Source organism: Dasypus novemcinctus, chromosome 12 (genome assembly GCF_030445035.2).
Source record: "Dasypus novemcinctus isolate mDasNov1 chromosome 12, mDasNov1.1.hap2, whole genome shotgun sequence".
NCBI lineage: Eukaryota > Metazoa > Chordata > Mammalia > Cingulata > Dasypodidae > Dasypus > Dasypus novemcinctus.
In genome coordinates, this window is record NC_080684.1 from 33,214,016 (window position 1) to 33,232,101 (window position 18,086).

At 61.5% G+C, this 18,086-nt stretch overlaps 1 protein-coding gene and 1 long non-coding RNA gene across 15 annotated transcripts; one reads left to right on the forward strand and one right to left on the reverse strand.

Moving 5' to 3' along the window:
* Nucleotides 1–166: 166 nt before the first annotated feature.
* Nucleotides 167–18,046, reverse strand: TNS2 (tensin 2). Of its 14 annotated transcripts, none has more exons than XM_071218872.1 (30): nt 13,840–13,882; nt 11,944–11,969; nt 11,170–11,278; nt 10,629–10,666; nt 9,693–9,731; nt 9,381–9,419; nt 9,180–9,229; nt 8,757–8,928; nt 8,404–8,454; nt 7,991–8,113; nt 7,837–7,901; nt 7,407–7,490; nt 6,746–6,858; nt 6,607–6,667; nt 6,251–6,329; nt 5,876–6,005; nt 5,737–5,802; nt 5,540–5,653; nt 4,178–5,389; nt 3,883–4,033; nt 3,178–3,767; nt 2,969–3,058; nt 2,535–2,660; nt 2,285–2,377; nt 2,077–2,154; nt 1,826–1,903; nt 1,265–1,433; nt 1,109–1,177; nt 942–971; nt 167–781 (listed from the first exon to the last, which is right to left on the reverse strand). In XM_071218872.1, exons 2-30 carry the CDS (start codon nt 11,965–11,967, stop codon nt 643–645), a joined length of 4,182 nt encoding a protein of 1,393 aa, XP_071074973.1. In that variant the 5' UTR covers nt 11,968–11,969; nt 13,840–13,882; the 3' UTR covers nt 167–642. The 14 variants fall into 14 exon arrangements, with proteins under 14 accessions (XP_071074973.1, XP_071074977.1, XP_058164156.1 ...); XM_071218876.1 differs by having other exon boundaries at nt 9,693–9,825; XM_058308173.2 differs by lacking the exons at nt 11,944–11,969; nt 13,840–13,882 and adding an exon at nt 17,754–18,046.
* On the forward strand, nt 10,511–11,259 carry LOC131280584 (uncharacterized). Its single transcript, XR_009188230.2, has 2 exons — nt 10,511–10,620; nt 11,089–11,259. It is a non-coding gene; the product is annotated as an uncharacterized lncRNA (long non-coding RNA).
* Nucleotides 18,047–18,086: the final 40 nt, after the last annotated feature.

Sequence of the window (18,086 nt, forward strand, 5' to 3'; positions counted from 1 at the left end):
GCATAGGTTTGCCCTCGGAGACATGAGTCCTTTTTTTTTAAAGGAGGTACTGGGGATTGAACCTGGGACCTCGCGAATGGGAAGTAGCCAATCAACCACTGAGCTACAACCACTCTCCAGTGAGTCCTTGACCTTATGAATACCATGTCATGACTCCACCTCTGACTAAAATTTATAGAAATTCTTTATTTGACAAAAATAGACTCTTTTTCCCCTTCTTCGTGTGGTCCCACTCTGATCTCTCTGCTCAGAGGGAGAGGCAGAGGAGGGAGTGCCTAGCTCCCTGTACCTCACCCCTGTCCTGCCTTGCTGCAGTTGGGTGGAGCTAGCAGGGCTTGTTTCCTCTCCAAGGCTGCTGTTCTTGTGCAGGTGGGGCTGTCCTGAGCCCCTTAGACTCCACTTCCAAGGCTTCCTCACCCCTCACAACTGTCTCTTCCATCTGCTCACATGCAAGGTCATCTCATGGGCCCGTCCACTTAGCTTAGCAGGCCAGGGTCCGGGAAGAGAGCAATGGTCCAGGCTGATGCCAACTCCCTATTCCTAAGGGTGGGGGCTGGCTCCTGGGTCCAGGCCAGGGGAAGTGAGGGTGGTGGGTGCTGGGAGAGGGCACAGTGTTGACGTGGGCTCTGAGCTTGTGACCTTTCATTTTCTCTGGCCCAGTAGAACTTTGGTGATGAAAGTGACAATTGCGCCTGCAGGCTGATCTGGGTCAAGCTCTGCAAAGAGGTGACACACGTTCTCCCAGGGGCTGCCTGGCTTCTTGGCCACAAAACCAAAGATCCTAGGGGGACAAAGAAGGTGGGAAGAGGGCTCAGCATCTCCACAAGGGAATGCAGGCTTTGGGAGGGTTGTCTTAGCAGGAGTTTCAGATGCCAGCCCTGGGGAGAATGGAGGCGTCTAGATCCTGGGAGGGAAGAGATTGAACTCATGGGGAGGCTTACTTGGAGGTGGTCCCGTCTGGGTTGGTCCATCTGCAAAAGGAGAAGAACTGTGAAAGAGTGCACCCCCGGAAACCACTGCTAAAAGAAAGGACTCTCGGGTCTGTAGGGACTGATGGGACCACGGGGCAGTGGTTGCATCAGAGAAGAGGATTTGGAGGGAAGGTCACCTCCGGTCCTGTGGGTCAGTGCTGGAGAAAGTGATGCTGTTCACTGGATAATGGCGGCGAAAGAAGAGCCTGCAGAGATGGAGAAGGTCACACTCAGAAGTCAGGAACCTCAGGGGCCTAAGCTTGGGGTTCCCAGGGTTGGGCCCAAACACTCACTTCCTTTGGTTATCTGTCAGCGTAATGCCGTGGGCTGAGACCTTGAAATGGATGACACCTGGCGTAGGGCGGGGGCTGCAGTTCAGGGCTGCAGAGCTGGCCCGGGCAACTGCCTGGGGCCCTGTCAGTGACTCCGTCTCCACTGAGGTCAGGTAGAGCACACTGCAAGCTGCAGGGGCAGAAGTGGGTTGGGTAGGAGCACTGGCTCTGCCGGCCCTAGATCTCATAGCTCCCTTACTCCCCCAACCCCACTCTGCGTTATCCCCAGATGGTACTCCTCAAAATGCATTAGCACTACATAGGTCCCTTGTTAAAAAGGCAGATTCCTGACTCCACCAGATCTACAGTCAGAAACCCAAGAAGGGCCTGAAAAGCTGCATTCTAAAGGTCCCTCATGATTCTCCTGCTTATAGGACTTTGAGAATCTAGACTGAGGCTCCCCCTGCCTCACGGGTCAAATGCTTCTTCCAGGACCCACACACCTCAAGGCCTTTCCCATGCCCTGTATCTGTAATGCCCCCCACGGTGCCCGGGTAGAGGGAGAGAGAGAGAGGACTCTACCGGCGCCCTGACGCAGGAGGTCTGCTGCTGTGCTCATATTGGTGGGCGCTGGAGCCTCTGGGGTCTCCTCCAGAGGATCTGGGGGGAAATGAAGGCCAAACGGGGATGGCTAAAAGGGAGTACCATTCCCTAAGAGCTGGAGGACTCCCTCTGCCATCCCCAGGGAAGGGTGGGAGCCAGGACCCCTGGATTTTGCCTTTGGCAGGGGTGGATAAGGAGAGATGGGGAGGGCAGATTACAAGACACCCTACCTTTGCTGGGAATGCGCAGGCAGCAAGGCAGGGAGATGGGGGAGATGGAGTGTTGGGAGACCAGGGAGGACAGGCTGCCTGCAAAGGAAGAGGTGAGAAAAGTCCTGAGGTGCCCACTGAGACCCCGTTTCCCTTCCCCCCTCCTCAGAGTCTTTGACTTCTCCCCAAACTAAAGCAACTGTAGCCTTCCCCAGCCCCTGCTTCTCACCAAAGTAGGGCTCACTGGGACAGCCCTTGATCTTCACGCCTTTGGGCCCAGTCTCAATGAGGAAATGGCGGACCAGCTGCTCCAGGGGGTCCCCTGAGGGGAGGGGAGCGGAGAGTAAGGCTTTATCAAATTCCAGGTTCCCAACCTTCTGTCATTTCCTGCCTCATAGAATGGCACCCCAAGCCCCCTTCTCTTGCTTCTGGTGCCCCCTCCACACTCTCTCCCCCTCAGGTTTTGGGACACTCCATACCTTTCCAGGGCTGGGTGCTGGGTGGGGGCGTAGCCACCTTCAGGGCCAGCCCATAAGCTCCTTGGAATGAATGACTGTCCCTGATCAGGAAGGCCCCAGGCTCCTGGTCCTTCAGCAGAGCAATGGCTGAAAGTGGGTGTGCAGGTGAAAAGTTTTCCCACGGGCAGATTGAATCTCATCCCAGCTTATGCCCTTAGCGCCCCTCCTCTGTTAACGGGCTCCCCAGGCGCTCCAGCCCTGACGGCTGTGGTGGTGGAGGTCGTTAACAGGGGCCCACGGCTCAGAATCACCTGCCAGCGAGTGACCCTGCCAAGGCTAAACCCAGCTGCCACAGGGACTGTGGGGGTGGGGTGGTTTAGCTAGAAGGATGGGACTCCAAAGCCAAGACAGAAGCCCTGGAGGGAGGGGAGGGATGGGGGCAGGTGGGTTCTCACCTTGGTCTCGGGACAGGTGTGGCTTGTACCAGAACTTAGACGTGTCCTGGACAAACTTCACGTTGCTTTGGCTCTCTTGAGAAGGGGGCACTAGGACAAGGACGTGCCGAGCTCAGGCCCCATGCGCCCTCAGTCCCCAAGACCTGTCCCTCCCTAAGAGAAAGAGGGGTCTTCCAAAGTGGCGCCACCACCTCTCAAGGTGTTGATACCTGAGGGTTGGGGGGCATTATCCGGGAGCAGGGGTGCGAAGGTGACGTGGTGACTGGTGCCTCTGGCTGGTGGTGATGCCTGCTCTGGGCCCCAGGGCCCTGGCTGCTGCCCAGGCCCTGGCAGGTGGCGTTTCTCAGGCAGTGGGGGCTGGGTGAGGCCATTGGTGTCATAGGACACAGCCACGGGGAAGGCAGGCGTGGGGGAACTCTGTGGTGGCTCTGGGCTGGCCACGAGCCAGGGCATCTGAGTCGGCACAGGGGTGAGGGGGGACCCATCTGGGCTGTCGGGGGGGCCTCGAGGGCTCTGCCAGGGGGCATGGCGGAGGCCAGGCAGTGTGGTGGGCACAGGACTGCGTGGATTGGTGATATCGGAGCAGCCCCCAGGGCTCTTTTCCTGAGGCCAGTCATTGGGTGAGTGGGGAGGGGAGGTCGGGGAGAAGGAGCTAGGGGTCGGAGGCTCAGGCCCACTTCTTGCTGGCAGCTCAGTAGCCTTTTGGGTGCCTCCCTGGGAAGCAGGGGGTGAGGTCTTGCCAGGACTCAGCCTCTGAATGGGTGCCAAGGTGGGAGACCTGGTGTCCTGGCGTCGGGCGCTGCAGGGTGGGAGGGCAGGTGGTCAGCAGGACTGCAGAGCTGTTGTGAGCAGGCTGCCTGCCCCAACCTCAGTGCCTTCTTGGCCAAGGAAGAGCCTGAGCGCCCTCTGCATACCCTTCCTTGCCCTGGACCGGGCTGCTGGTGTGCAGGGGTGTGGAGGGGCCAGACAGTTCTGAGGAGGCACTGCACTGGGCATCTCTGGGAGACAGCGGCGGGGCGCTGTGCCCACTGGGGTCCTCCCTCCAGGAGCCTGGCTCAGGCGACTCTGCAGTGACGGGGAGAGACAAGACTGAGCCAGGAAGGGCCCGTGTCTGGCTTAGCTCTTCCTCACCCTGTGCCCCCGTGACCTTCCCCACCATGTCCCAGAGCCCTCATTTGCCCGGGGCATCGCCGCCTCAGTGCTCCTCACCTGCAGATGCCAAGGGGCTTGCAGGGGCCAGGTGCCCGGGCAGTGGATACCTGTCCCCTCCCTCTTCTGCAGGGATCTCGTAGCTCAGCTTCCTGGATTGTGGGTAGGGTGGGCTGCCCGGGGAAATGGAGCCAGCCCGTGGGGAGTGGGCACCAGGGCTGGGATACCCTCTTCCCTCGCCCGGAGATCCACAGCTGCGAGGTACCCGGCCATATGCCGGGCAGTAAGCAGGCACTGCTCCTCCATAGCCGTAGGTCACCAAGGCAGGGTACCCTGGATGCCCATACCTGCCCTCAGGGCACAGGGCATAGGGACAGCCCTCATGCCCTTCTTCCCCCACCTTGGGCGGCTTCAGGCAGCTGTAGTCAGGCACTGGGGCATGGTGGTGCCCACAGGCAGGCACCAGCACGGGTAAGGGGTGCCCAGGCCGCACCGGGTGTAGGAGGGGCTTGCCAGCCTCGCTCACCCACCCCTCGCCCGCCTCCCTCTCCAGCCGCAGCCCATATAGAGCTGCCGTGGGCAGCGCCAGCTTCTCCTCACAGGCCGGGCATGAGCACAAGGCAGGCAGCCCGGGATCCTCCAGGATTACCACCTCCCGGTAGCCAGGCGAACGGTAGCCGAAGTCCCCACTGGCTGGCTTCCCCAGCTCAGGCTGGTATGGGTACGGCCCCTCGGACAGCGATCGGCAGAGGCGCCTCTTCTCCATCGAGGCCTCGGCATAGCCCTGGGGGGGCCCCTCGTAGCCCGCGTAGGCCAGTCGCCGCCTCTCCAGGGTGCCCTCCGGCCGGTAGTAGCCCCCATTGGAGGCCCCGCTAGGTTCCCGGTAGCCCTGGCGGCAGGAGCAGTGGCGGCCGAGGCCAGGCCTGGGCCCCGAATACAGCCCGAGGTGGGGGCCCCTGCCTGTGGGAGCCTGCTCGTCATCGTCGAGGATGGCTGTCTCGCGCCCGGCACCCCGGCTCCCACTGACCACTCCGCAGCCTCCCAGGAGGCGATCTAGTTCCTGCCGCTCAGCCACCGTCGGGGGTGGCCGGCCAGGGGACTCCGCAGTTGGCTCTGTGGTCAGCGTGGAGGAATGGCCAGAGTCACTGCTGACAGAGAGCATGGGGGGTGGCGGCGGCTCTGGTGAGGGTGCCGGTGGGGTCTGCCGGGGCACCCGCTGCACCTGGGCATACGGACTGCCGTCCAGAGGGCCCCGAGTGTGGGTCAGGGAGCCTGCGTGGAAGAGGACGAGGGAAGGCAGGCAAGCAGGGAAGCGGGGGGAGAAAGGGTTAATGTGGGGCGACCGCTCCAAGGACTCCCGCCAAGGGGGGCCCTGGGGAGGAAGGGCGTGCACCTCCCACCTCCCAGGGCCTGCCCACGCACCGTCCACGCTGTCCTCGTGGTGCTGGTTGAAGTTCTCGTAGGAGTCCCAGCGCACGGCAGGCTCTGCCGTGTTGTAGTCGACAGAGACCGAGGGGTCATTCCGCGGGGTGCTGCCTGTGGGTGAGGCCCTCCGGGTGGGTGAGCAGCAGCAGGGATAGATACAACTTTCAGCCCCTGCCCCAAGGTCCTGCTCTTACCTTTGACCTTCTCGGGGCTGGAGGAGAAGACGAACTCCACTGAGGCTTGGAAGGGGAATCTCTCGTCTGTGGGGAGTGGGCAGTGAGGAGCCAGGCCCGCCCCTGGGCCCCGGCCCCACTCCACTAGCCTCTGGCTTACCCGTCCAGGCCTTGTCCAGCTGGTCCTTGGGGAAGGACAGCCTTGTCCCATGGATGGTGCACGTGTGGAACTGGACTCGGAACACCAGGGTCCGATCGGTCCCCCGGCCACTCTTGTGATAGCATGTCACCTGGGTGAGAGGAGGGAAGCCAGAGGGTCGGGCCTTCACTTCCACCTCCCTGTCCTTCCACCCTGGGAGCTGCCTGGCTACAGCCCCTGCCCTGCCTCAACCGCAAGGTGATTTCCCTCTAGGAGACTCCCTTTTCACCCTCCAGCCTACCTGGAATTGGCTGCCCACCAGGCGGCTGTGCAGGTGGCAGGATACACCCCCCCATCCTATGCCCAGGATTTCCCTGGTTGCTATGAGCCTCTCACCATGACGTCGCCTTTCAGGAGGAGGGCTGGCTCCAGGCTGATGCAAAGTTGCTGATGAGGACCAGGGCCTGCAATGTGACTGCGGGCGAGAGGGGAGAAGGCAGGACTGGATCAGAGGTCCCTGGGCTCTGAGGTGGACCTCGGAGTCATCGGGAGCAAGCCGGGTGCTGAGTCTGAGCCCTGAGTGGGGGGATCTTAGCGGAGCTTCAGCCTCCCCATCAAGAAGCTGACTTCCAGGAACAGTTGTTGGCGCAGGAGGCCCAGGGAGGTTGAAGAAGCGGGAGTCTAAGAAGCAGAGGCCCTGGAGGGCAGGGGTCTGACCGTGGAGGTGCCGGGCCTGGGAACTGGGCACTCACTAGACTCCTGACGTGTAGACGAGCTGCATGGACTGGTAGATCTTGAGGAAGGGCTGGAAGCCTGAGGAGCAGGGAGGGGAAGGCAGATGAGGGTGCTGGGTGGGGTGGGAGGCGGCCCTCCCCAAGGAGGTGGACCCACCTGTGCCGGGTTCAAAGGCTGGCAGCACAGGCACAAGCACATAGTGCAGGAAGAGAGGGCTGCTGTTCATTCGAATGGAACCCGACAGCAGACCACTGAAGTAGCTGATGTATCTGGGGGTGTGTGAAGGCATCAAGCAGAATGTAAGCCTCTTCCTCTGGATGTCCCCTTGTATCATGTCAGCTGTGCACAGGTCCCACCCACACTGGATGACCTGCCCTTCTTTTCAACACTTCCCTCCCATCTTCCAGCTACCAGAAAGTTCTTCCTTGCATCTAACCTCAATCCTTCTTGCTGTCTCTAAGATTTTATACTTGCTGCTCCCTCTGCCTAGATGCTCCTCCGTTAGATCTCTGCCTAACCTTAGAGAGACAGGTTCTGACTGTCCTGCAAGTCTATCACATGGCATGGCTTTATTCTCTTCATAGCACTTACCGTCATTCAAAATGATCTGTTGACTTAGTCACGGGTGCATTGCCTTTTACCTGACTAGAATGTAAGCTCCATGAGAGCAGGGACTTCGTTCTGAATTCTCACCATTCAATACTGCCTGGCACATAACAGGTGCTCACTTAAGGCATGTTGCATGAACGAGAATCTTGGCCTGGGCAGCCATGGTGTGAGCTGCTCCTTCTGCCCATCCCCTCCCCTGGCTGCTCACCGGCGCTGGGAAGGCTGCAGTTCCGCGGCCACCTTGTCCTCACAGAACTTGTGCATGGTAAGCGTGGCCAGTGCCTGGTCTGCCCTGGAGAGATGAGGGCAGGTTGGGGAGGTCAGAGGCTGCTCTCCACCCTGACCTCCCAACCCTCTAGCCCCAGGGAAGGAAAAGGATATAACACCCCCCATCCCAAGTCTTCGAGGAAGCCCAGAATGGTGGTAAAGAGAACTAGAAGCCCTACATAGAGTCACTTTACTAGTGGCTGGTTGTTCCCTGAGCTTTAGCTTCCTTCTCTGTAGAACAGGATAGTAAAGCCATCTGCTGGAGTTGGAAATCTCGTTTACTGCCAAGGCTCTCTGGACAAAGAGGTGGGCTTTCGGGGAGATGGGCTCATACGGGGTAAAGAGACTGCTGAGGTGGGGGGGCGCCTCACCCTGCGGAGATCTTGCTGTAGTGCATGTAGGCAGAGACGATGACCCCCAGCTTTCCCTTGCTCCCCTGGGGGATAAAGAGACAGGCGTGGAAGGCGTGCTAGGGCCCAGGCTGAAGGACATCCTGGCCCTGTGCAACCTGAGGGCCCAGCCCACCTTGCAGTACAGCACGACCACGTGCTGCGGGTCGGCGCTGAGCCATGTCTCCATGGCCTTGCAGATGGAGCACAGCTTGTCCAGGAGTGGGGCATGCAGCTCAGGCCAGCCGAAGTCCTGGACCTGGAGGGACGGGTGTGCAGGAGTGCAGCTGTGGTTGGAGGCCACACAGGAAGAGATGGGTGGGGGTTGAAAAGGGACAGAGCGTAGGGGTCTGGGGGCAAGGGCAGGGGCCTGCTGATTGTCCACGACAACTCCAGCACTCCTTACCAGAATGGGCTGATGCCTGCTACACCATGCTTTGGAGTGCCTCGAGTAATATGGAAAGTGCTTAAGGGTGAAGTGGATGCGATGGCTCTTAATAACGAGGTGGCTGAGGGGCTGCTTAGTGACTAGGCAGGCTGTTCTCCTACCTTAGGATTTAGGCGGCTCAGGTCATGTCTTTTCTCTGAAAGGTTGAAGAGCTGCAAATAAAAGGGGGACATTAGATGGAAGTGACTCGAGGTGCGGCGGAGGGGAGCACCGAATCACCCACTCTGACTCTAAGTGAGAGTCTTCCTCCAAAATTAGGTTGCTAAGGCCTGGTCTGCCATTGACACTGAACTAGTATGCGTTACAGAGTCTCTCTGGGTCCCGCCCCGCCCACCTTGCCCCGCCCCGCCATCAGGCCTCGCCTCTTCCGGTTTGAGGTGGGGGGGGAGTAGCCGCATCCATCTGGACCTCTCAGCCCTCTCATTGGTTAACTGCTGCTGGCCCCGCCCCTCACCAGGTACTTGTCGCGGTGCTTGGATTGCAGCACGTGGGCCAGCTCGCGCAGGTGGCCCCGATGGCGCTGCTCGTCGGGCCGCGCAGGGAAGGCGGCAGCCAGAATCCTCTCCGTCACATAGGTGAGGTCCAGGTCCCAGCGCCGCTCCATGAGCGGGTCCAGACTGAAGCTCCTGGGGAAGGGGCGACGCTGTGTCAGGGACGGAGGGGCGGGGCACCGGAGGTGGCTAGTGTGATGGAAGGGGTCTGGCAGACCCCAGGTGAGGCCTGCTGGGTCCTGAGGGCGGGCCAGGCCAGAGGAACAGTACCACTCGGAGAAGAGGATGTTCCTGTCCCGGGGAGTTGTGTTGGGGGCACTGCCCCGGGCAGGGGGTTGGGGCCGGGGGAAGGGGTCCTGTGGGACCACCCAGGCGCCCTCACTTACCTGGGCAGGGTGCTTCGCTGCTTTGAGTGGTTCAGAGACTTGGTGGATCCCTGGTGGATAAGAAACCTTGTTGACATCTCTTTGGGGGCCCCCCACTCTAGCCTCCCTGACTCAGAGTCCCATGTATTTTAGTCCTCGGAGGAAACCTAGATCCTTCCTCCCGGGCCTAAGTGCCCCAGCCCCCCTCCCCCATCACCTTACCAGGTGCTCTATGCGCCTGACTGGGGCCGTGTTTCGCCGCTAGAGGGAGATGGGGAAGGAAAAAGGAGTGGTTAGGGACGGGGAAGGGCCTCGGGATAGCCTGCATGTCTGCGTCCCTGGAGAGCCGTAGTTGGAGGGAGGAGAGGAGAGTCTAAGCCCCCAGCAGGCCCAAGAGAAAAGGGAGAGGAGAGGGCTCAGGCATTTCCCCCTCCCCATCAGGGTGACGGATACACACAGGAGTCAGTCCAAAGTAACCTCTGGACACCTTAGCCAGGTTCCTGGCCTCCCCGCCCCAGCCCAGAGCACACTCACCAGCTCTGCTGGAGGCAAAGCCTGACAGAACGAAGTCACCTGGAAGGAGACCTGAGTGAGGGGCCGAGCTGGTGAAACGGCTCCCCTGGACTCGATGGGGCCACCCCTCGGCTTCAGTAAGAAGGTGGAGGGGCTGTGGGTGGATGGGCGCAGGCTCCAGCTGAGGTTCCCCTATTTAAGGGAGCTTCCCCTCTGGCCTCCTGGCCCCCCACCCGTGGGCCCCCCACTTGTTACTCTTGGCTCCTAGCCCCCTGCCCACACAGACCCCCATTCATCCAGCTGCAGGGCAGGAGTTATATATAGAACCATGCAGGCAGGCCATGGCCAAGGAGGGACACTGGTCTCTTTCACCGGGAGACCCCGCCCCTGGGCACAGAGCCCCCCCAAGTCAGCTCCAAGGCCCGAGGACCCCGCCACACAGCAGAAGGAGGACCAGAGAGCCTTCTCAGCGATGGGGCTACCTCAGGTGCCCCAGGGGGCAGTGGGTGCTACCCAGGGCTTGTACTTTCAGTCCAGCTGTCCCAGGGCCCGGGACAGTACCCACCCAGGCATCCTGAGGACCTTTCCCCAGGGGGAAGGCACAGCCCATCCGGCTGCCCAGTCTCTGAAATCCTGCTCTCCACCCACCCTCCCTGCCCTTTCTCCTCCTCATCCTCCTCCGCCCACCTCTCCCCCCCATCCTCTCGCCAGCTGCAGCCTGGGCACAGCACCAAGACAAACCCTGCCTCGCTGTCCACCCTGGGCCAGCCCACCAGGGGGTGGAGTAGGGTGGTTCTTAAAGGGCCCAGTGCAGCACCCCTCCCACCCAGCAGGGGGTACCCCAATGATCAATGATGAGAGGGGTGGAGGTGGAGCACTGAGGCCAGTGTGGCTGCAGAAACCTGTTGGGGAGAAAGGATGGGACACTTCTTCCAACAAGTGGCAGCAGGTACCCACCTTTGCTTCACATTTCCTGTGTGTCGCCACCTTGCAGACTGGAGGGGGGTGGGAGGAGGAGAGGGGTTATCAGAGGCCTGCTGGGGCAGAGGGAGGGGTGGGTTTCCTCATCTCCCCAGGCCCTGGAGCCAGACTCTAGGGCCTCAGGACCAGCTGGACTAAGCTGACTGGGGTGGGACACGGGCCGCGGGTGAGGGCCGAGTGTGGCCGTGGGGTACCACTGCCCAGGCCAGGCAGGAAGGGGGCGAGGGGTCACGTTCCAGGGTGGGTGGGGTGAAGAGGAAGACAGGGAGGGAGGCCCCTAGGCACAGGTCAGGGCGGGGAGGCAGTAGAGTCTTGGGTCTCCACGTTGCTGAGTGTCTTTGTCATGAGGACCAAGGACTGTTTGAGGGGGAGAGGACAGCTGCCTCCTGGCTGCCGTGTTGCCTAATCCAGGGGCATCACTCACATCACATTTTAGGTTGTGTGACTCTGCCCTCAAGCTGTGCACCACAATGGAACTAGGGGAGCCTCTCAGAGTTCACAATACGGGGCCCCTCACCTCGGCACGAGACGCCCGTCCCATCGATGGTCACCTTACACACTGCACAGACCGGCGGTTTCTTCCGGAAAACCTTCTCCCGGAAGCTGTGTGGCTCAGCTTTCCTAGACTGGGAGTGGGGGGACAGACAGACAGAGGTGTTAGCTTCTGGTGAACTCTTCTCCAGGACCTGGCAGGGGCTTTAGCACTGCATGGTTGCCTCCTTTCTCCATTCTTATAAAGTCCCCAAATTCGTGCTCCAACACCCCACCCAGGACGCACTCCCACCAGGAGAGTGGTGGGGCCTGCCTGGACAGTTTTCGAGCATGGAATCTGTCCAAGGGGTCAGATCCACCTGAGCTGGGTCAGCTCCTCCCCCGGGATCGCTTAGGCCCTCACGTGGTCCTGGCGTGTGATGCCCTTGTGGTTACTGCCACCCCAAACTCTAGGGCTTTCCTCCTGGCGGTGGCCCTTGCCCCCTTGTCCGCCTTGCCCTCCCCAGATAGAGGCCCGTGTAAAGAGTGGGTGGGAGAGGGGATCCAGGCATGCATGCAACGTGTCACTCACACAGCAGCCAGACTGACCCGGCAGGAGTGGCCTCAGCCAGTCCTGCGCCCCTGGCTCCTGCTGTCCCCACGCTCCAGGCAGCTGACACGACACCTCCCCCCACCCTCAGAACAGCATGTTTACTCGTTCTGCGTTGAGACAGCAATTGTGTAAGAAGGGGGGTGGTAGAGCTGGAAGGGGAGGCAGACGGGCGGAACAGTGGCCAGGCATGCGCAGCTGCCTTCTTACCTCTGGGTAGAGTGAGCTCCCCATCCCTTGAGGAGGTTCAAGTGGGATTCAAGCACTGAATGCAGGGGTGGGGTGGGCCGGTGCCCTCTTCAGCCCCTCCCCACCCAGAGGAGCAGTGAGAGGGGAGGCTGCGATGTCTCCTTGCGGCCCAGGCCCATCTCACTCCACCCACTCGCACTCCGGTTTGCTCCTTTACCCTCCGAATGGGGACAAATGACCTCTTCTTCCACCCGTTTTCCTCCTCTCGAGTGCCCCCATAGTATTGTCTAATGCTGCCCTGAACTACTTCTTTTGGGGGTAGGGCTGAGAAGAAGTGGGACCCAGGCAGCACCTCTGGTCTCTTGGCTGTCCCTGGAGCTGCTGGATTAAACCCAACCTGAAACTCTTCTGGGCTGGACCAACCTTGCTGGACCCACCAGGAATTCCGCTTGGGTGCCTTTTGGCATTAAGAGCATACACGGATGACGTCAGGGGTCAGGGGAAAGCAAAGCTTTAGTTTCTAAAGCACTCCTGAGACCTTCTCTCCCTCCTTTTGCTATCCCTCCCCCCATTTCCCCCAAACTTCCTGGGGTCAGGGAAGGGGGAAGGGATCTGATCTGTTGGGTTCCAGTGTGGTCCCCAGCAGTGTCTTGTAGTGAAGAGTACCTGAGGTGCAGGTTTGGGGGCCCAGGACCCTCAGGGTTGGTCCGGGCTAGGGGAGGAAAGCTGTTAGAGAAGGCAAATGGGATACCAGGAGCCGCTCCAACCCAAACATCTGCTGCCCACGCTGCAGTCCCGGCCACCCCAAGGGATAGAGTAATGAGGGAATGTGGGGCAGGGAGAGAAGCTGAAGTGGGCGAGTCCTGCCCCCCAACCCTCTGCCCGCGCCTCCACCCCAGCCCCCCTCTGCCCAGCCGGGAGGGGGGGACACTCCTACCCTGCTGGTGGCCCGGCTGCTGTCCCTCCTCCCCAGGGCTCTGAGCAGCCTCTCCACGGGGCTGCTGGACTTCATGGTGTCAGGCCGGCCGGGGCGCGGGCCGCGGGGCCTGAACAATGCTGGGGCCTGGCCCGGGGCTTCCTGGAAGCCGCCTGGCCTGGCGGAGGCAGCCGCTTCCCCTGGGCGGAGGGTCGGCTGTCTGCCTGCAGCCTGGCGGGAGGAGAAGCCCAGAAGCCCGGCCCTGGAAGTGGAGGGGAGTGCAGACGGGAAGGGGGCAGGTCGCTGCTCCAGGAAGTGGGGGGGGTGGAGGATGTGGGGGAGACCGGGAGATCAGATTCCCAGGATCTACCCTGCTGGGATGTCAGCGCAGGATCCTTTGGGACCCAGGCTCTGGAGCTGCCTGGCCTCCTGTGGAGTGTTCCAGGGCTTCAGGCTGCCCAGGGATCTACAGCCCGCTGCGCGATGCGGGTGGGGTGGGGTGGGGTGGGAACTGAGAGGTCTCAGCGCAGGCCTCAGGGGCCGCTGGGGAACACCATGTCCTGGTCGGCCTTCCAGCCTGGACTCTCAGGCCCTCCTGGAATTCTGCTGGGGAGGGGGCAGGGACTGGAACGACTGCCTGCCCAGGAGCTCCCGGACCACCCAGTGCATCCTGAGGGCCTTAGCTGCTGCGGCTCCTGGGAGTCAGGCACATGGGAGCAAGGGCCAGCTTTCTGCCTCATTTCACTGGCTGTGGAGTAGGAAAAGGAAAAGCTGCGCTGCCTGCCCACCCCTACGCATTGCATTACGAGGCCAAGTCCCAGCGGGAAGGCTCTTTGCCCACAGGGGTGATCCATTCTGCTATAGCCCAAGGCTTGGGAAGCCCTTCTCCAGAGAGCTTCGGGCTGCTCCCCACTCACCCCTTCTCTGGCTTTGTTTCAGGTCCTCTGCTCCCGGCCCCAGCCCCAGCCCGCCCCCCTGCCGCCCCAAAGCCTGAGTACTACCTTCATGGTTCTAGGTCTGCTCTCCTCCCTCAGCGGCTGTCCCAGGCCTGAGGACTGGACAGGAGGTCCCCCTCCCAACACATACTCCACCCCCTCCGAGGGCCTCCTGCCTCCCTCCTGGGAACATGGCCAACTTCCTGTCCCAGGAGTCAAGGGAAGGGGGTGGATGGGCCTTGGAAAGGGGGGCAGTCATCTTCCGAGAAAGCTCTGGGGTTAATGACCTGGGGGTCCTCAGCCCCAGACCTTGAACAGCGCATTGGAAAGAATGTGCGAATGTGCCCTGCTCCATTTGCATGGCATTTACTGAATGTCCCAGTGCTCAGGCAACTCCCCCAGCTCTGGCTTCTCCCACAGGGACCCTCCTATTGCTCTCCCCCTCCTTCATGTCCATCTGGTCTGCAGCCCATGAGGGACACTTATGTGGGCAGGGCTGGGCTGGGCCTAGCCTGAGGCCTTGCTCTAGATGATTCTGCACGCCAGGAAGTCTGTCTCCAGGGTACCTTGTCCAGTGGGTGGCATCTGTGTGGCAAGGAATGGGCCCCCAGCCTGTAACTGGAGAGGGGCACTGGCTCTAACCCCCTTCGCCCCCTAGAGCCCTGGCTGGGTCCCAGGACATTCCAGGCCCCTGGCCAGTGTGGGCAATTGGGCCTGGCCTGGTCCAGAATGTGTGGCTGCTTGCAGGAGGAGAGGCACTGTGGCCAGAGGCTTTTCTCTGCCCTCTCCTCTGCTCCTGTTGCATCTTACCCTGCCTGGATCCCTCCAGCATGCTGCTACTCCTGCTTCCAGAGGTTGAACAGTCCCCTCACTTGGCAGACTTCTTCACCTGAGACAGGTCCTCAAATACCCTCTGACCCTAAGTGGTCTCCTCACACTCTCCCCACCCAGGCGCAGCAAGGAGGTGCCTAAGCAGTGATTGCAATGAGGGAGTGGCCACTCCCTAACCTCTGTGTTGGGTGGCCAGGGCTGGGACGGGCTTGGCTTTGAGTCCCCTTGCCCTGTGGGACACCTCTGAGGGAAGATGGGGATAGGAGAGTGTTGGTCCCTCAGTGCATACTTGAGAGAAAAGGCAGCTCAGAGGGAGGGGGCAGGTTGGGCTGGGAAGGCATCGCCAGACCCCCTAGGACCCTAACTGCCTGGAACATTCCAGAGCCTGTCAGCTGCTGCCCCAGCCTGGCCCTCTCTCCTCTGAAGCTGGGTTTGTTTGGAGAAACCCCCTCCACCCACACCACCCCCCTTCCTGGAAATAGCTGTGGTTGGATGAGAGGCTGAGAGCCCGCGGCCCAGCTACGGAGGAGGGGGTGAGGCCCAGGGAAGGAGAGATGGAGGGAAAGCTGCCCCTATGGGTGTATCCAGAGGGACCTGAGAATTGAGGGTAGAAGCAGAAAGGGCAGATGAGTGGAGCTGCAAAGTCGAGTCAACCTCAGCTGAGCCTACTTTCTGCCTCAGTTTCCCCAGAGGTAGAAAAGGGAAACACTGGAGCACACGTCTCCCAGGCGGGAGTCGGGAGTGCCGCTACAAGCTCCTGTCCAGGTTCGGAGCCAACTTGCGTCACGGCGCCCGAGCAGCGGCGCCTTGTGCAGAGGGCGCGCGCGAGTGCGTGGCGGGAGAGCGCAGGCCTCCCTCGCAGTGTGTGCGCCCAGGACACGTGAAGGCCTGACGGCCCGGGCGGAGTGGGAGCGCGAGCCGGGCTCCACGCCCTGGCCACCCTCCCGGCCTTTACCTGCCCCCAGCTCGCTGCGGCCCGCCCCAGCCCCACGGCACCCGCCGGGCTCCCGGCGCCCCCCGACCCCCGGCGGCCCCGCGCCCCCTGGCGACCGACCCCGGCACTGCCCACCCAGCCGTGACGCAGAGGCCGCCGCCCTCCCGCCCAGCGTGGCGCGGCCACTCACCTGCGGGGGGCGCCCGGCGGGGCGGGGGCGCGCCGGGGCGGGGCAGCAGCAGGGGGCGCCCCCGGGCCAGCCCATCCCGCCCCGACCCGCGCCGAACCGGACCGGGAGGAGGAGGAGGAGGAGCAGGAGCGGGCGGGCGCGCCGCGCTGGGCTCGCTCCCGCCCGCCCCCGCCGCCCGCTCGCTCCCGCCCGCCCCGCTCCCCTCCTCCTGCGCCCCGGCTCCAATCCCCAAGTTCCACCCGCACCCCGCCCCCTCGTCCTCTCTCCTTTCTCCCTCTTCTCCCCACCTTCTACCGCGAACTCAGACTCACAAAGAGAGGGGCAGAAAGCGGAATGAGGAGACCGGCCGAGAGGCCGCGTCCGGGAGAGGCGGGGGAGACGAAGATGGGGAGCGAGAGTGTGAGAGACGGGTCCGGAGAACACAGGGAGGGGACATCTCAGAGACCGGAGAGACCCAGGGGTGGCGACACAGGGTCGGGGAGAGACTGACCCGGCAGCACACAGGCAAAAAACGCGCGCCAGAGCGACACTGAAGAGAAGGTGGATCCAGGCCCGGAAGGGATTAGCAGCGAGGCCCGAGAGAAGTGGCCCGGCCTCAGCCTCCCTCAGCCCGCCTGCCCCTCTGCGGCCTGGCCGGGTTACCCCACTTGCCCCCTGGGGAGCTGGGAGCCGGCGAACACACCAGGTCTCGCTGGTTTCCCAAGCCGCTGGACGCCCTTCCCTGGGGCGTCCCGCACCCCGAGGCGTTCCAGTCATCCCCTCCACGCCCCGCTTCACACTGGGCTGTCATTCCTCCTCCTAGGAGGCGTCCCTTCAGGTTTAACACGAGACCTGCGTTTCCCCAGTGCGGCTGGAAGTTGTTACTATGGCGCACAACCCGAGCGTGGGGATGACGCCCTGAGAAAGGCGGATACGCTGCTGAAGCCCCGAGCCTATTGCCCTTATTAGATTCCAACAACGTTATTTAGCAACGAGCACTTCCTGAAACTTCCTCCCTCCCCCTCCCCAGTGGAGTTTCCGTGATGAAACCGGGGAGGGAAGGCAGATCCTGAGAAGCCAGTGCCCAGGGCTCAATGCCCAGTGCCTGCCCCGGGCAGCCAGCACCACCTCCGTCCCTCCCCACCTCATCTCTCAACTGGGTCCGAGGGGGTGGAGTACCTCATTCCGAGCTGGTGTAGGGAAGAGGCTGTGAAGCAGCAGTGGTGACAATGGGTCACTTAGAGGCTGTCGTTTGGGAGGGGATGGACGTGGCTGGGACTGGGGAACCCTGATTTTGCCACTCTTGGCTGCACTAGCATCCAGTAGGCAGGTTCGTGGTTAGATCAGTGGGAGTCACAGGGTGATGTGGGGGAAGGGAAGGGGTAGATAGGCACGGGAGAGAGGGGAGGCAGGAGTTAGGGGAAGACTGAAGAGCAAAAGATTGAAGGCTACTGGGAAAAGGACAGGGCTGAAGGTCATTTTGGCAAGATTTGATTATGTAACCGAGACACCGAGTATGAAATTGTCTTTATCCCTTTGGAGCCTACAGTTCACTTTTTTCACATCTTGTCCTTTCCGGGGTTCATTAGGGTCTTTGGTTGGGGCCTGGGACGCATGCCTGGGACTCAGAGGGGCTTTTTGGGGTCCCAGAGAGGTGAGTAGGGTAGGACCTCACCCTTAGGCTGGTACTGCTGCCTGGCCTGATGCACCCACAAGAACTTTTCCAGTCCCAAGAAGTTGGAAGAGGGCTACAAGTGGGGTAGCTGAACTCCAGTTCAGATGTGATTCCTGTTCTCAACATGGGGACTAAGAAGACGGGGCATGGGGGTAGGGTGCAGGAAGGGCGCTGGCGAGAAAGGCTGGGAATGAAAAATATACGGGAGGTGGTTGCTGGTGCAGGGAGCCAGCCAGGCATCCTGATTACCAGCTCAGAGCAGTGGGGGCTTCAGAAGAGTAGGGGAGACGGCGGAGAAAGCCAGGAGGATGGGATTAAAAGGGTGAAACAATTTCAATTTCTGACCCTCCCCTCCATGCAGGCTTTCTTACCTGGACTATGCAGAGGGCAGCCCATCTTGGCACCCAAGGCTGATCTCCCTCTTGCATGATCTGGGGTGATCCCATGCCTGTAATCAGGTGTTCTCATCCTTGGTAGGGGGACTGCAGGAGAGGGGGCATTTAGGACGTGGGGCTGTCCTGGCTGGAAGAGGACTGGGCCAGGGGAACTTCAGTGGAGGGGTTTGGGCGCCGGCAACCAGGAAGAGTGGGGGAAGGGGCAGAGCTGATTCCAGAGGCGGATCTCCTGGCCAAGGACAGAGAGCTATTGTCCCCAGGAGGTTGCTGCAGTGGGGCGGGGAGCAGCACAGCTTACCCCTTCCAAAC

Bases quoted from the DNA above. Each gene is read 5' to 3' on its own strand.
- TNS2 (XM_058308172.2), bottom strand. From the start codon at position 16,518: ATGACAGCCCAGTGTGAAGCGGGGCGTGGAGGGGATGACTGGAACGCC. The intron at 11,279-16,410 runs GTGTGTTCGCCG...CCCCACTCCCAG, and splicing joins TGGGAAACCAGCGAGACCTG to TCTAGGAAAGCTGAGCCACA. The intron at 9,732-10,628 runs GTGGGTACCTGC...GTCTCCTTCCAG, and splicing joins ACAGGAAATGTGAAGCAAAG to GTGACTTCGTTCTGTCAGGC.